At 42.8% G+C, this 18,404-nt stretch overlaps 1 protein-coding gene across 2 annotated transcripts in view; it reads left to right on the plus strand.

Annotated features, from left to right (window-relative positions):
- The window catches only part of F2KP (fructose-2,6-bisphosphatase), a 166,965-nt gene that overhangs the window by 92,415 nt on the left and 56,146 nt on the right, over positions 1–18,404 (plus strand). For both annotated transcript variants that reach the window (XM_086781401.1, XM_086781402.1), the window contains 5 exons: positions 11,409–11,500; positions 11,711–11,768; positions 11,995–12,069; positions 12,201–12,248; positions 12,569–12,666. In XM_086781401.1, the coding sequence (XP_086637527.1) occupies positions 11,409–11,500; positions 11,711–11,768; positions 11,995–12,069; positions 12,201–12,248; positions 12,569–12,666 (371 nt within the window). The remainder of the gene's footprint in view (positions 1–11,408; positions 11,501–11,710; positions 11,769–11,994; positions 12,070–12,200; positions 12,249–12,568; positions 12,667–18,404) is intronic.

Consider the following 18,404-nt stretch of genomic DNA (forward strand, 5'->3'; position numbering starts at 1 on the left):
AGATCGACATTGCGAAACCATGTGCCCAAACTTGCGACATTCAAAACAAGCACCAACAAACACACCCCAATTAAGCTTGAAATATTTTTTGCGAATGGTTGAAGGTCCAATTCCATTTCTGCTCATCCCAATAGAAATGTGAGGGACAGTTGGTTTATCAATATCCCACAGAATACAAAAACGATTGCCATTTCCAGTAGATCAGAAGGGCATATAACCTTACCCAACGATGCTGCTATGCCTAGGAGATGACCCTTGAATTCCTGTGGGAAGTGCATGACTTCTACCCACACCGGGCATTTATGCTTAATCACATTATGATAGTCCTTATTAGCGACCAAGGTAGTACATGCACCATCTGTGCACCATACATCAACGATGACATTTCCAGAAGCGTAGTACGATTTACACTATCTGAGAGAAGTACTTCAAAAAAACCACCAGAGGCCTAGTACACCCCTTCAACAAAACCCCCTTGCAAGACTGATTTCAACCACTGTGCCACTTCTTGATCTCGAGGCAATTTCTTTGGAAAGAAAATCACCATTGCATTTTCAGAAAATTGCTTGAGAGGGATGACAATCAAAGGCACTGGAATGTCGTAGTGATGCTCGGAAACAGGATGTTACCGTTGTTTTCTGTTATCTGCAAAATCTTTAGCAAGCGCGTCATAAACATACTGCTCCTCAGGCTACTGTACATAGATGCTTATTTCTTTGTTCTACATCACGGCGAGAGTAAACTTGACTGCTGAAGTCAACCACGAAAAAAAAATGCAAACTCAATAGACACTCTGACAAAGGATGAGGAAAAAAGGCGCACACAAAAGATGAAAATGCAGGAGATCAAGCTAGAACAAAACTGAACGCAAAGAATGTAGGAAGAGCCTATGAGCTATAACGCACGCACGCACGCACAAGATTGAGAGGAGGAATACGACAAGATTAAGTGAGGCATTGGCGAAAAGAGAAAAAGCGGGGAGGTTGGAAGTCGAGGAGATACGTACATGCCAGGTGCGCGTGAGATAGCAAGCAATACACATAGAAGCGCTTGACAATAGAGTCGACAGAATCACCTTGACATGGATTAGGGTTTAGAGAACGCTTGACAAGGTCGCCTCCATCACATACAAAAAAAAAAAAGGTGAAACCACTGTGTCATTAAGAAAAAGGAAATATACATTCATAGCTATCCCAAATTAGGACGGCTACTATCAAATTAGGACGGCTACTATCAAATCAGAAACAGTGGGAAAACACTTCTAGTTGCTGGAAGGTTAGTCCTTTGATTTCATGAGAATCACCGAGGGATTGGAAAAGGGCTCGCTGGAAATTAAAAAACAAGCAAATAGAATCTACAAATAAGAGAAACTGATTCCGAGCATAATAGATAGTCCACAAAGCCCATAATCTGATCCAGTCAAGGAAGTCTGTATAGTATGGTAGGGAGTAGAAAGGCAACCAAAAAGCTAGAACATTTGATTGAAACGTCTCCCCAAAAAACGAGCCCAAAGATGTGCAGACAAATCATCAAGAAAATTACGAGAGTGCGAACAATAACAGAGAAGGTGAGGCACTGTCTCTATAGAATGAGAGCATCGTCTACAAGGAGCAGTGGCAATGCGCCTTCGTGCCAAAAGAGATTCAACTGGGAATACTCCAACCAGACCTCTCCATAGAAACAATCGTTGCTTATGGGACAATCTCGTCTATTAAATTCCTTTCAATGCAGCTGTCCACCAAGCAAGAGATTTTAACACAGGCGATTTGCATGATCCTCAATCCATGGAGGTGGTAAGAGTAGCCTATAAGCATTAGCTTCTGCTGACAAATTGCAAAATGATACAGGAGTGTATCTTGGAAGTTGCCTATCAAAACGCCAATCTTGAATTCTTGGTGTTTTCTCAAGCATTGGGACTGACTGAAAGGGTTGCATTATTTTCAAAATGAGTCTCTAGAAAGACCTGTGGTGCATTCCCAAATTGCATTGTGTGCTTGCACGATGAAAGGCAAGCGCATATGCCTGTGCCACAAATTGTTGTACCATGAGCCATGGAAAGACCATGCAGTTGTCCATCTTGTGTCAGTCTGTCCATGTAAAGGAGCATTGGATGAGTCGCAATGGCATACAAAAGTGCACTAAGCGGACAACCGTGCCGAACAGATTTCTCAAGATACCATGAGGTTGAAAGGTCTCCACCAAAAACGCATTTAGTTGATCCCTCTTGATAAAGCCTAAAGATGACATTTTTCATTTTATGCCTGCATCCCATCTTGTCCATAACTTGAGCTATGAACTCCCATTGTACCATATCAAAAGCCTTAGCTATGTACACCTGCATGATAAGAACATCCTGATCCATATACTTGTTATCAAGGTTGCATCCGTACGTACGTACCTTATTATAAGGTACTTTTAGTGTACAGTATGGTACTGTACGGATCTGTACGTGGTACCCCCCCCCCCCCCCCCCCCCCTCTCTTTCTGCCCGGGTGGCCGATTGACCTTTGGCCCAAGATCCTCCCGTAGCTACCGATTTTTCACCGCCCGTAGGCAAGGTTGTTAAGAGGCGTCAAAGGTGTTTGGTATGAGGCGGGTATGGTACGTGCCTCGAAAGACTCATATTTTTTAGAGATGTTAGAGGCGTGTTAGAGGCATCTTTTAGATTATTTATATTTCGTCCAGGATCGTTTGATAAAAATCCAAAAACGAGATAGGAAACAAAAAAGATAACTACAGTATAGACAAATAGCTTAAGGGTATGTATGATCTAATCTCCATTGTCATAACTGGGGGTAAAATAGAATGGAAGGAGACCTATGTTTTTGGTAAACAGTCACTTGGGCCTGGTCACTGCGACCTCCTTTCTGAGGAGACACCCCTTCTCCCGAAGTTACGGGGCCATTTTTCTGAGTTCCTTAGAGAAAGTTGTCTCACGTCCCCAGGTATTCTCTACCTACCCACCTGTGTCGGTTTTAGGTACAAGTACCCTATATATATCTATATAGTGAGTGATAGATAGATTATTATAGAGAGAGAGAGAGAGAGAGAGAGAGAGAGAGAGAGAGAGAGAGAGAGAGAGAGAGAGAGAGAGAGAGAGAGAGTCACCTAGGTGTGTATGAGAGAGGGAGAGAGTGTGTGTGAGGGGCTGCCTTGAGCAAGGTTTAAGCCTTATGGGAGGGAGAGAGAGTGTGTATGAGAGAGGGAGAGACTCGAGAGTGTGTGTGTGTCTTGAGAGCTTGGTGGGGCCCTTATAGCCCCCGTCTAGAGACTCAAACTGACGAAAACGGGCAAATCCCAAATGGTTAGAATCTGGAAACGGTCAAAAAAAAATTCAACTATGCCTAGACGCCTAGAGGTGCGTCTTGTAACAACTTTGCCTGTAGGCGCCCGCTTGTACCGCTTATTTATCCACCCGTAGGTGTTGCTATGGTGGAAGCACCAAGGGGGTTTTGAACCCAAGACCTCTTGGTCCTAGGCAAACACCTTGACCACTTGAGCTTTCACCTCATTGGCAAGTACGAGGCAGTTTTTAAAAACATTTTGGGCCAAGAAAACCCTAGGCGGGCCTGTCGTCGCCGATTTTAGTCGACTTATGCAAAGTGTGAACATAGCCATTCCTCTCATTGATACAAACATTGCATTGAGAGATGATGATGATGCGGTGCCAGCCGCTGCGGTCACCACCATTACAAAGCCAGAGCTGAGAGTATGATAGCGAAGGAAACATGTTGACAAATGGAGCTCTCATTTTGGTAATTTTATTGTTGTTGAATGTTCATAAATGAATTGTTTTTTCATTTATTTTTCTGTATATATATGTACACTATATAGTATATTTTACGGATCTTACGTATTTAATGTACCTCAAAATCTCAACCTGTACTTGAATGCTTACCTTACCATACCTTTCCACCTTGCTTAGCATATTCAATGCCAATATACACATTTGCTATATTGTCAGTGATTTGTCTTCGAGGGACAAATTCATACTGCGCAGGATGCAAACCTGCATGTAGGACACCTTTTATTCGATTAACAAGCATCTTGGTAACCAATTAATATATGACTGGAATTAGAGAGAGAGTTTGCCAACCTGATATGGGCAGTAATTTCAACAAGTCTCTTTCCATGAGGATGGCAAGCATCCAACATTCCAGCAGTGATTCACCATAAGCAAAGCTGGCGATCTTAAAATATCCCAGTGTCTGAAAGAACTCCACTGTCAAACCATCCCAGCCTGGAGACGTTGATTTACCTAGGCCTTTAAAGCCTCAACCAGCTCTACATCTGTGAAGGGCTGAGTCGTATTGTCAGCCGTTTGACATGTAATGATAAGCACAACCTCATGTAAGAAAAGTTCTTGCGCATCATGAGCCTCTATTGAAAGCGGGATAGGGGCAACGAAAGTGCGAGAAAAGTAATCATGGCAAGCCTTTGCAAGCTGTGTTTTTGTGCATGTCCATGTACCATTTGTTCTTTTGACTCTTGTAATGCATTGTTTATTCTTGGAAGCATGGAGATCTTTGAAAAAAGATTTTGACGAGCATCCTTTATCAAGTAATGGCTTTTGCCTCGCCCTAGTTTGCCATTTATTAAGCTTACGATCATCATCACTCATGACGCAAACAAAATTTAGCTTGCGTTAATAGTTGTTGCTTATCATTATTCATGTCTCTAGAATGGCTGATTTCCGTGTGCTCTTGTATTTGCCAATTTTGCCTGTTCAACTTGTCTTTTGTTCTCTCCCATATACCACCTTCCATAGTCTTGTATCATAGCTTGCATTCGCCGTACAAAGCTGAACCAAGCAAATCTTGCATGTGCATGAGAAGAAGATGCACAGCTGCATGATGTACCAAATCAGCAAAAAGAGCATGCGATAAATAACTGTTATTAATCATGAGCAATCTTTTATGAGGTAAGGGACATTCATTAAGAGCCATGCCAAAGTACAGGGGAAAGCCATACGGGCGAATGATTAGAAAGGCGCAATGAATGATCAATCCACATTTGACATGTTATGTGTCGTATTGAGCAGCATTCAGAAGGTACCATCTATCCAAACGTGCCCAGCAATGCATAACAGCATTATGACTAAAAGTATAACCCTTTGACTGCAGCATGAGCTGTGTCCACAAATCCATGCATCTAAAGAAGTCATTGTCTACATCCAATCTTGCCTTTCAGAGGACATCATATGTGTCAAATCCCCAAGGGTCTCCTCATAGAGCAATCCTGAAACAAGACTCGAAACCTGCAAAATAAAGCCATAAACTGTGAAGGGGGTGCAGGCTTGACTCACCACCCAACCGTGACAGTCGTGGGAAAAGCCCACAAGACGTGGCTGTCCACCAGCAAGATGCACTGACCAGTCACTACCCCATGGCGTCCCATACCGCCACGGAGCTACCCTCGAGGGCCTCGAGACTGTTGTCGGTCTCGGCTGCACGAAGCAGGTGGACGTTTGCACTAGATCCAGGCTCCTGACCACAGAGCTCTCGCATGGTCTCATGAGATTATGTCCAACTGATTGACCCGGGCCACCCTTTTATAGCCTAGTGGCCGGACATCGGCGCCCACCCGTCAGTCCACCCCTAGCCCACCAGCTCGCCAATCTGCTTGCCTAGGTCCATGCTACCCCAAGCCTCGAAGCTAGTCTTGTGTGCGTGCTGCACACGGTAGATACACTTTGTGCACATGACATACTCCCCTTCCTCTAGGAGCTCACTTGTGAGCTCAGTAAAAACTTAGGGTAAGGGTAGGCAATGTCTCCCATGTAGCGTCCTCCTCAACACAATCCTTCCACTTGATCTTGTATTCCATGAGTAGCATATGCCGCAAACGTCTTTCACGAATTCAAGAATCTTTTTTGGTTCGTGTGGCACAAATGTCATATTCTCGACATCTATGATTTCTTGAGGAGTAACTAATTGGTCTGCTCGGTGAACGATGTCTATTAGAATAAAATGTGTCTATGTTTTGAGCGCTTCTAATAGATTCCTTCACAACTTGTAACATTTCTTGCATGTCTTGTAGAAAAGCACGCGTTGCATCATGTTGAAGTCCGGAAAATCTCACGGTAACATGTGATCTAGGTTGAAATCCGTGCATAAGCATAAAAGGACTAAAACTTGTACTCGTATGCTTAGTACTGTTGTATGCAAATTCTAAAATCGGAAGATAATCCTCCCATGAACCCTGTCTATTGGAGACGTGCATGAAGCATGTCCTACAAAGTCTAATTCACCCTTTTAGTCTGGCCATTAGATTGAGGATGATATGAGGAACTCACATTCAAAGTTGTTTCCAACTTCTCAAAAACAAGCCTCCAAAGTCATTTGTAAACTTAGAGTCCCTATCACTGACTATGTCGTGCTGTAAACCGTACAGTCTAAAGAATTGCTTGATAAACTTTCTTGCTAATTTCGTAGCTGTAACAGTCTTCAGTGTAGGTAAAAATCTAGTCATCTTTGTCAAGCGGTCTACACTACAACCCAAATAGAATCGTGGCCTTAATGTGTTCTTGGCAATCCTGTAATAAAATCCATGGAAATACTTTCCCACTTATGACGTGGGATTTGGAAAGGATGCAATATCCGAGCTTGTCTAAAGCGTTTAGCGTTATTCGCTTGACAAATCTGACACTTGAGGACATAATCTTCTACATACTCTTTCATCTTTGGTCAATAGAAAGTGTGTCGCACCAAAGCTAATGTCCTGTGTACCTCGGGATGTCCAACAAAAGGGACGTTTCGACACTCATCAAGAATCTTGGACCTAATGTCCGGGACCTGCGGTACACAAATTTTGTCATTATGGAACAGTAGACCCTTCCGAATTATCCACTGGCCTCCTGCAGCCCGAGTCGTGGACTGTTCTGTTACCGAGTCTTGGTTAATTAATGAGCTCTCGTCTTGGATCCTTGCCCAATATGGACCGAAATAACTATCAGTCTTGCAAAGCCCTCTCAATGAATGAAATAAGTCAGTGGAAATCTTAGTGAACAACAAAGTATTCACCTCTCTTATCCGACTAAGCGCATCAGCTACACTACACTATTCATGGATCCCTTGCGATAGCGTATTTCAAAATCGAAATCCTGCATGAACTCTGTCCATCCAGCTTTTCGTCCTCTCAAATCATCCGCATCACACAAACACTTGGTTGATTGATGATCTGTCAATACTACAAACTTGGAGCCATTATAAAGAATGCCTCTAAACATTGAGAGCGTAAATGACAGCATAAAGCTCCTTCTCAAGGATTGGTCAACGAGATTGAGTGTCGTCCAGCTTTCGACTCTCGAAAGCAACAAGTCTACCATCTTGGAATAGAGCAGCGCCGATCGCATAGTCACTCGCGTGTTAGTCTCAAGAACATAAGGCCGACCAGGATCGGGCACTGCTAAGGTAGGTGCTTCCTTAACTTTATCTTTCAAAAGTCTGAAGGCCGTATCCAAATCGTTATTCCAAGGGATAGGTTGATTTGACTACGTCCACGACCTTTCAACAAGTCGGTCATCGATAGTCTATTATCATAATCTTGCGAGGAAGGCACTGCCTGATTTTGTGGCAAAATCAAAGCTATGGGCTTGCATGTTGGATAGTATGTGTGTCTCCATGTGTACAGAAGCATATAGACTTTGGGTCACTCGTTATGATGATATAGTTTTTGGACATTTTAATGGCAAAATCACTGGTTCTCCCTATGCTATTGCTCTCATTCAAGATTGGAAAGCTTTGTTACACCACTTACAATTGTTGGGCCGGCCCCCAAGCCAGGGAAATTCTTTGGCTTTGGAGAACATTCATTGGAGTAGGGCCTATTGCAGTATCCTAGTCAAGGAAGGCTTATAACCTTTCCGTGCTTGGAATTCGCTACATATGGGATGTTATTGATGAGCATTTTTTTTTCCTCAAGTAGTCCGACATTGTCACTTATGATTACATCATAAGTCAATTTGGAGGGTCATTATGGAAATGATGCAACCATTACAGCCAGTGCCTGGGCTTCAAGAACAAGATAGACTTACAAATTGGCTTTTTGACAGGCGGCATCCTGGACATACACCTCTTCCTTTTCATCTACTTTCAGTTTATAGGGAATACAAGTTTCTTTTGCGTTGCCCCCCCCCCCCCCCCCTCTCTTCTCCTGTTGTCAGATTCAAGAGCATGTGAATCATCTTTGAAGGATGTCTGAATCCTTGCCTTGGTGGAGAGCAATAGTGGGAAGGATATGGATGAGCTAATTGGCCTTGAAGCAATGATTGTTTCTATGGAGATGTATTATGGGTGTTTTTCCAGTGGGGGTTCTTTTTGCACATAGACACGTTGCTTCAGCATCATGTACGCAATGCTCTCACCCATATAAGACGGGGTCCCATCTTCTCTTCTATGGTAGTGCTCTTGCTCTTGAACCCTACTTGATAGATTGTTAGGTGGCCTAAAAGCACGATTTCGAGGCATACTTTTTGGGAAGCAGTTTTGGCTTTTTGGTTGACTCTCTCCACCATTACTAGCGTATACAATCTTCTTGGATTGATCGAGATTCTGGGCATTCTGGACTATGTACCATGTCCGGAATTAGCTGCTTTTTTCTATTGTTCGCATTGACCCTGTTCCTTTTTTCGTAGATCAGTGTACCGTATAGTGGTTGAATACTTTAGGTACGGTACGGTATGGTACGTGTACGGTACGAGTACGTAAAGTACGCATCAAGATAAGCACTTTAAGTACGTTCACGTTTTAGACTGTACAGTGTATATATATATATGTATGTATGTATGTATATAAAATAAGAAATGTCTAGCATCCATACAAAAATAGCATGAAAGACAATGGTGATTCTGAAATGAAAACTAATCTATTAACTACTGAGCAATGACCACTGACTAAAATAGTTAAAAAACGGGCCAAATCAGTGTTGTACATTAAACCTCATATTTGGTACGAAGACCTTATCCGTATGAGGTACGATACGTATCGAGTGGTACGGAAAGTACTGAAGGTACTCATCAGATGAGTACGAGTACGGAATGCAACTATGCTATACCGGTCTCTCAGAGATTCCTTGTGCGTGTCGTGCTCTGCCTTGAGCAGTAGTGCTTCTAGGTACATTCGAGAAGCTGAGGACAAAGTGTTGGCTTTTTGAAACCCTTGTCACAACAGTCTTGATGTATGGAGCAGCGTTTTGGGGTCAAATTTATCTGATGAGGATTAGGAGCGAGTTGTGAGCCTGCAGGTCATGATGTTCCATTGTATGATCCCTAGCAAATCAGGAGTCCCACATGAGATTATCCAAATAGAGTTTCTTGCAGTCCCAATGAAGGTGGTGGATGCACTTTTGCAGATAGTCTCATACCTCCATCATATTAGTGAGATGGATCCTCATAGGTACGCGAGGCTTGCGCTAGACTTCTCGAGACAGCTGGCACTCAAGGGCCAGCAGGAGCATGATATGCATGAGGTTCCCCCTGGTTTGCAAGATATGGGCTCCACTTGGATTGCCTCCCACCCTTTTAGTACAGTTTAGTCTCCTCTTCTCTTTTTTTTTTCCGTGACTGGCTTCAGGTCCAAGATCCTCACATAGTTACTGATTTTCCACTGTCCACAGGCGCCTGCCCATAGGCACTTAATTATCCACCCGTAGGCGATGCTGCTGAGGAAGCACCAAGGGGGGTTTTGAACCCAGGACCTCTTGGGCCTGGGCAAACACTTTCACCACTGGAGTATCACCTCATTGGCGTTTGGTCTCCTCTTTTTTCCAGCTCTTTCATAAGAACACCAACCGGGTTATTAGGTTAGATCTTCTTTGCCTCTACACTCACTGCACATGGATCACACCTTCAAATCTTCCACTGAAGATGCACTGTTAGTAAGATCACTTCCTTAGGCTTATTGAGGATGGATTCATCGAGATACCGGGCTACCCGAGTGTTCACATGTCCCATGCCCTGCAATTGGCCTGATACGAGTTTCACCCCATTGCCTCAGAGTGGAGATAGGGAGAGTTGAGCACCTGGGAGTTCATACGGAGACCCAGGGAGGGGAGGATTTGTCGATTATGCCACACAAAGGTTGAGACACAGGAGCATTGCATATGTTGCTTCCTAGTATAGTATGAGATCCACGGGAGGTTTTAGTTCTTGTTCCACGAGGGGTTTGGCCTACCTCGAGGATCATTGATTTCTCGAATCAGTACACGTAGGGGTCTTCTTGCTCAAGCTCTGCAGACACAAGGCCACATTCTTGAGAGCTTAGGCCCTAGGTACCTCGCCCGCTCCCTCACCAGCTAACCATCACGAGGTTCATGTGGACCTAGGAAGAGGACACCCACATAGTGTATCTGGTGGACTCATCTCAGGCTATTGTTGCAGATTCACCTCACCCTAGAGGAGTTACCTTTGTTCAAGTATGTGCACACCAGTGTGCCTTGTGTCGATGGCCTCTCGGATGATAGCCACGATCCACTCATCAGCTACAGTTCCACAACATGCTCCACTGCCATTGAGCTACTTTTCCACGTGACGTAGTTGAGGGAGGCCTCTCGGCCATACTCATTAGCCCCTTGCTTAATATTTTGGAGAGTGGTTGGGGCTAAGGCTCCTCTCATGTTTCATATTTCATGTTTCATGTTCCTTGTATTCCATGATGAGATTTCCCTGGACATTTTTGTTTCACTCCAGTGAGATAGTTTTGTTTTGTTCTATGTTATTTTCTGTTTCATGATGAGATATGTCATGGACATTATTGTATCACTTTGGTCTCATGGGCCCATTGGGTATTTAGTAGACACTTAATACATCTATCTTTCTTGCTTTCTCTCTCTTTCTCTCTCTCATCATAGAGTGGAGATGCTATGGATGCTTTGCGTTGTATTCTAGAGGGGTATTTTCTGTTTCATGATGAGATATGTCATGGACATTATTGTATCACTTTGGTCTCATGGGCCCATTGGGTATTTAGTAGACACTTAATATATCTATCTTTCTTTGCTTTCTCTCTCTTTCTCTCTCTCATCACAGAGTGGAGATGCTATGGATGCTTTGCGTTGTAGTCTAGAGGGGTATTACTGTACGACCAGCACACATGGATAAACTTATGTTGCTAGTTTTGTATAGTTTTTTTTTCTTTACCATGGTTTAGTATTCATCATGGATACATTGTACTACATAAGACGTTAATATATATTTCTTTCTCTGTGTATGTGTGTGTCTGTTTGTCCCCTTACCAAATAGGCAGTTACACAAGCTGGAGTTTTTTTTTTTGTGTTTGGGACAAGTTTATTTAACCTAAACAACTAAGGATAGGAGGCTCACTTTTGGGCTAGTTTTAGGCTTAACTGGCCTTTTCAAAAAAATAAAGCAAGCATCAAGGGCTTCATTTACTGATGACATTATTTTGCAGGTCATTTTTTTGGAAACAATTTGCAATGATCAAGCTGTTATTGACAAGAATGTGGCCCTAAAGATTCAGCAGAGCCCAGATTATGCAGACGAGTATATCTTCTTGCTCTATCTGAAGCTAGGATCATGTTTGCCAGATTTTGTAGGAATCTTTTAGGGCTTACTAAGTGTTATACTAGTAGAGAAGAAGAAATAGGTTTCATCCGTATATGAAGGACTCACTTGTTTAGTTTTGTTAATATGCACTGTGCTTTTCTGACTTTCCGAGGATCTTGTTATTTATTTGGTGCTACTTAATATCAGGTTGGACTATGAAACAGCGCACAAAGATTTTAAAGACCGTTTGGCCAACTATGAGAAGGTTTGTTACAATTGTAAAAAGCTGAGGTATCTTACTATCTGGATTTAGCAGCAGTCTTGTATGCTTGCTAGTTTCAGTTGTTTTAAGTTGACACTTCATGCATCTCACTAATGCATGGTTAAGACTTGAGTTTGAACTTTTGCAAATGCATATTATCTTATTTTAAAGCCTGTTAGGTTCGTGCCTTTTTTTGAAATTTTTCCTTTTATATTGTTTTTTGAATCAGGTGTACGAGCCTGTTGAAGAAGGTTCATACATCAAAATGATAGACATGGTCAGTGGACAGGGAGGCCAAATACAGGTTAGTAAGCTAAAAGCTTTTGGGGACCTCTTCAAGGAGGAAAACAAGTTGAAGTAGTTTGTAGTTGAGATACAATCAAATCTGACTGTGGCCCTAGCATGCGACCAGCTTTGAATAGCATCTGTTTGCAGGTAAACAACATAAGCGGGTATTTACCAGGGCGCATAGTCTTCTTCCTGGTATGGATCTATTTCTCGATCCCGGATTTCATGCATGGACACGATGGATAAGTGTTTGTGTTGGATAGTGGAACAATATTCTGCTCTTATCCATGTGCACAACAGAGGACTATTTTGAAAGTTTAGGTTTTTGATAAGATTTCTTGCTAGAAATACCATCAACCCTGTATTGATGAGTGATGTATGCATTATTAAGCGTGCACATCAGGTCAGCTGTGAATTGCAGTCCCTGTAAAAAGGGTTGTCTAGGTCTTGTGTAAGCTTTTGAATAGATTTTATTTATCTGCCCCTTTTTGAGACACGCTCAAATTTATTCTCAGGTTAATACGCACATAACTCCTCGACCAATATTGCTGACCCGACATGGGGAAAGCCAGGACAATGTTAGGGGTCGGATTGGAGGGGATCCTGCTTTGAGGTACACTGTACATTCTTTTAATCTGTGCCAATAACAAGTGTGTTTTCTTATATGCTTGATCATAAGCCATTACCGCAATCACCTTGCTTGAATCTTGTTGTCACATTTTATATATAAGAGAGTATCAAACTGATGTAGAGTTCAGGGACAAATTTAGAATTGTGCAGAGGAAGCTCTGGCCATACTGTGTTTTTCCTAGCTGAGGATTTAGAAATTTTCGTATTTTTTTTTTGAATTTCTAATATATTTTTGGTTTGAAAAATCAAGAGTGAGTGGTAGCTGCTAGAAATTAAAACAATTTTTATTCTTGGTCTCATGAAGTTCAGGTTTACGCCCTCTCTCTCTCACTCTCTCTCTCTCTCTCTCTCTCATAGGTCATTCTGGCCTTTTGTAGACGTTAATACAACTTTTTTTCTTTCTTACTTTCTCATGAATAAAGAGTTTGATTGAGCCACCTGGTTTACATATCGAAGTCTTTAATCAGGTGAAAGAAAAAAAGTATGGTGGTGTACGTATGAAGATTTAAACACTACGGAGGACATATTTTAAAGCCTAACCTGCAACTTCTTTAGGGGAATGTCTTTTGGATGCCATAGCAGGTAGTTTCTGTTATGTCTGACGGAGTTGATGTTCTGAAGCGTTGTGATTCCTGCAACATACAGCTAGAAGGTCTATGATAATTCATTTTATCAGTGCGTTTGCCCAATCAGTTACCCCCTTTTGTTTTGTTTTTTTGTTTTTTTTCTGAGCAAGCTGAAATTATTTATCACTTATCCTTCTCTGAGTATTTGGAATGACTCTTTAGTGCTGGGTCATTATGGCCAGGCCTTGACGTTTCAATTCAATGGGTTGAAGCTATTACCATAGGCATCTACAAGGTAAAGATTTCCCCATTGCACTTGTGTTGAAAGTGGATGACTTTGCATGTCTAATTCCTTTACTAGTATGATCCCTTGATTTGTAGGGGTTATATAGTAGAGGAGGTGATGATCTCTTTTTTTCCTGGGATTGTTACTGTGCCTATTATGGCAGCTATTCAGCTTTGGAGGTTGACAAGAGAGGGTGACGACGTGTTTCTGTTGTATAGTCCCAATAAGCAAGATCGAACATGTTTCAAAGGCAGTCCTGGATTTCTGGATCAACTTTTGCCACATTCTTTTTCCCAATAAGAGGATCTAAAAAATAAAAATAAAAAATGTTAGCATGCTCTATTTACCAATACTAGTAATTTTCTTCTTGAGAAAAAGATTCTAAAAGTGGAAGAACATATTACAACGCTCAGCTTTGGAGGTTGACGAGGTGTTTATGTTGTATAGTCCCAATAAGCGAGATTGAACATGTGTTAAAGGCAGTCCTGGATTTCTGGATCAATTTTTGTCACATTCATTTTCCCAATAAGAGGATCTTTAAAAAAAAATTTAGTGTTAGCACGCTCTTTTTACCAATACAAGAATTTTTCTTCTTGAGAAAAAGATTCTAACAGTGGAAGAACAGATAACAATGCTCTAATGGGAGGGGGGTATGGTGCTCCCTTTATGGCTGGCCTTTTCATGATGAAATCTGCTCAGAGGATGGCAGATTTTCTCTCCTTGAGAAAAATATTTCATCATGATGATATCTGCTTAGTCCAGAAAAGAGAGGGGGCTGGGGCCATCTGTAAGGGGGAGGGGGTGAGAACCACACTTGGGGGTGTAATTGTTAGATCCCAAGTTCGTGGCTGGTAGGTTTGACCTGGGGTTAGGTTAACATAGGGGCTGTGTTAAGGCTTTTAAAGTGGTGGTCTAGAGGTTAATACAGGCATTAGGCTAAATAAAGCACCTTGTTGTTGGGTATCTTTATAAGTCAATTAAGTGGCTAAGTTGAGGAGGGAATTGATCATTGCATCCTGGACTCGTGGCTTAGCATAGACTACTGTGGTCCTAAGTTGAGGAAATTGATCATTCCATCCTAAGAAAGCTATATTTGTCTCTGGATGCTTCTAGTCATCCAGCTCGAGGATGAGCTTGATGGGCTCTATTGTTTGACAGTTAGATAGATGTTAGGTTCCTTGTGTTCCTAAGTAAGAAAGCTAACCATCGGTGGTTTTTATTGACTTTGATGGGAGGCTTGCCATCTTCTGGGAAGATTTTATTGTGATATCTCAGTCCCTGCGTGTTGTATACGAATTGTGTACGTTCTCTGCACGAATTGCAAGAAGCTGTACGAACTGCCACATTAGCATCACAGCTATGCAACCATTCTGCCTGCTGTCTGGGACTTTAAAACAGTCTATTCTGGCTTAGGAATGGCAGTTTTACCCCTGTGAAGCTTGTTTTCTTTATCTAGGATTAGCAATATGGACTCTTCTTCTATTGTTTGCTGCTGTACCAGTGCTTTCAGCACTTGTTCGAGCTCACGGATCCAATCAGGCATCTTCTACGACTAGTTTCCGACTTCCTGTAGTTTGGGAATAAAGCTTTTCAGCTCATAGAGCTGTTCTGGTACTGGTTCCAGCCGTGTTTTTTGCTTTTATTGATCTATTTGCAGGTCTTCACATTCAAAGGGCAGCGAATGCTCTTTGTGAGAGAGTGTTGGTTGGGCAGACTCTTGATACACTTGCATACAACGTATTTGTGTTTGAATTGTGGTTATCATGGCATGAGATGTAGCTGCAAGTACAAGAAGTTGGATGGTACCATTTACTCCTTTTGGAGTTCTGTGTTGGGTAACATGTTGGTTGCCAAACGCCTCTGGGACATATTCTGTGATGATGATGCAAGACATGTGGCTATACAACCAGCTATTCCTCAGAGAGGTGCAAACACATGTTTGGATACAGGTGCGCCAGTAGCTACCTTGGCAGATATTTGGTGCATGGGAGGAGACTTCAACATGCTAGAGGACCCAGAGGACAAACATGGTGGTGGGCTGGACACTGTTTCGGGGGCTGACTACTCCACCTAGAAGTCGTCGATTGTCAACATGAAAGGACAGCACCTACCAGAGTTTGGACGCTCCCACGGGAGCCTTCAGTTTTCCAGGTCAGGCATGAGGATGCACCGACGGAACCTTTCTTGCATTGACATATTTTATGTTGATGAGTGAGCTTTGCAGCCGTGGGGGCATGATTGACATCATTGCAGGTACCACGTTATCAGACCACACGACTTTCCTCCTTCACTTAGAGGACCCCTGGCACTTGAGTGTCTGCGTTCCCAGTATGCTTGGTCCAGGACACCGACATCGGCACACTGATCGTACGCTTACCTTCATGCAGGGATCAGTTGAAACAGATCTACGCTTGGGGCTAGAGAGATTAGTTCGCTCTTACAGAGAGCAGGCGAAGATAGACTCATCACGTTTCGAGTGCAGGGGAGGATCCTTCACAAAAGCCTAGCCTCTCTCTCTCTCTCTCGACTACAAGAGCAGACTTTACTAAGCCCATGGTTGGAGTCACAAGTGGAGACAGCCGGCACGGAGATACGCTATATTGAGGAGAGGAGGGTGGAGTTCAGGTATCATGCCCCTCTACATCTTTCTGGACCCAGGAAGGAGATGGGGTCATCGGGATTTTTTCAAGATTACAGGTCCTCACCACCACCAAGACAGGGTCTGCAGGTTGAGTCGTCCAAACAGTCGTATTAAATTAGATCTCCTGCAGCAGGTGCCGGCCGTTGCCACAGGTTGTCCCCTCACCCCCGAGATTGAGGCAGCAAGAGAGAGAGAGTGTGGTAGTACATGCTTAAGGTGGTGTCCTCCGGTTTGCAGAGTTTCTTGAGCTCTCCCCTCTTGAGTGAGGAGGTGAGTGGTGCCCTTCAAACCCCAAAATCTATTCTATTTGGACGGACATTATGCAAACCCTCTGCAGCCAGCGAGGGGAAGCTTCAGGGTGGATGGGATTGCATGCGTAGATGGCGCGAGGCTTTCTTGCGCGCATGGCACCAGAGCCCCTTTCTCTCTGATCATCTTGCAAGATAACTTGGCATTACAGGCTGCTAGTGTGGCTTCCCCCCTCTGGACCAGTATCAGGCTGTTTTCCTCGGAGCGCAGCGAGCCATGGAGGGAACCATGCTCCCCATTTTCTTGTGTCTCTTATGAGGAATCTGAGCATCTACACTTAGCCAATGGTTGCTGTTTTTTAAACTAACAGAAGGATCTCTTTCCCAGGGGAAAAAGAGAAACAGGGTGCAATGTCAAGACCCTTCGCGCATAGGTAGGGATGAGTACGTGTCAATTTGTGTCAAGGGTTTCTTGCAGAATAAGGAGATTAAGGATCAATGTTCTGTGCTTTACACACCTCAACAAAATGGTTTGGCGAATGATAGAACCTTGATATAGATGGCCAGATGCATGATGAAGGCCAAGGGTTGCCACACAGTTTTGAGCTGAGGTGGTTCTGACTTCCACACATTAAAGAATAGGTGCTTCACAATAGCTTTGAAGAACCTTACTCCGTATGAAGCTTGGTTAGCTTGGAATGATAGGAAATCAATTACATGCATGTCTTTGGTTGCACAGCATATGCATTTGTGCCTCCTGAGATGAGGACCAAGCTTGATGGTAGAAATGCGAAATGTATCTTTTGCAATACACAACGAAAACAAGGGTTACATGCTTAGGTACGGGAAACGCCTGAAACGGCCATTTTTGAGGGCCGAAACACGTTTTGGGGTAGGTAGGGGACTGAAACGCGTTTCGGTAACCCCGAAATGGCACCCGAAACGTTTCAGCTAATAGGGGAAACATTTCAGCTTGCGGTTTACCACAGCACCACATGTTTCGGGGATCTTTCCACCCAAATCAACATGAACTAGTAAGAAAATGTCACACTACAACAACTGATATCCATTTTATTCCCCTTTAATTCTTATAAACCATAAAATTCATGTCATAATGGGATCACATGTGCATACAAACAATCATGAACTTTCAACCCCTCCCCTCCTTTAGCCCTCCTTGCGGACATGGCGTTTCCGTTTCCGTTTCGGCTCTCCTCAAAATTTTCGTTTCCGTATCCGTTTTCATTTCCATTTCGGTTTCCGTTTCCCCGTTTCCCTCAACTATGGTAACATGTTGTATGACATGGCCACTCACAAAATCTTCACTAACAGAGTTGTCGTTTTTATTGATTGACCTCTTGACCTCTTCAACCCTGCTCTACTTCAGACAGCAAGCTATATTGAGTACAGATGACATCTTTAGTGATGGTTTGCCCCCTCAATATCCTGAAAATTTGGATTGGTATACTGATTCTCAGTAAATGTATCATGATGTACCTTTGGATCAGTCCAAGATGGCTCAAAATTTAGAGCAAATTATAAGGGAAGCTATCCAAAAGGCCAAATCAGTCGTGAGATAGCTGTGAAACCACTCCAGCACAGCAAATTCCAAACTCCCTTAGAAGGTAGAGTGAGAATTACAACTAGAGCAAGGCATAGTGTAGACTTTGCCTTCACAAGTAGTACATATGAGCATGCCAAAGGCAATTTGCATTGAGAAAATGCTAAGAAAGAGAACTATGCCTCTATCTTCATTTAAAACCTGTTTTTTATTATTTAGTACTTTTTTGGACTTCCGAACATTTCCAAATGTTTCAAACTTAAAAAACATTTGTGTTTTGGTTTCTTCCCTTGTGTCCTTTTTTCTACTTATTATGTTCGGCGATCGCTTTGTATAGCCCGTTTGCACTCATGACATCAGACAGATGTGACATTGTCATTTGATTTTGATTTGTCAATTGTTTCTACTATCTACTTGAA

This window comes from Cibotium barometz, chromosome 43 (genome assembly GCF_041138505.1).
Source record: "Cibotium barometz isolate CiBa-2024 chromosome 43, ASM4113850v1, whole genome shotgun sequence".
NCBI classification, from domain to species: Eukaryota; Viridiplantae; Streptophyta; class Polypodiopsida; order Cyatheales; family Cibotiaceae; genus Cibotium; species Cibotium barometz.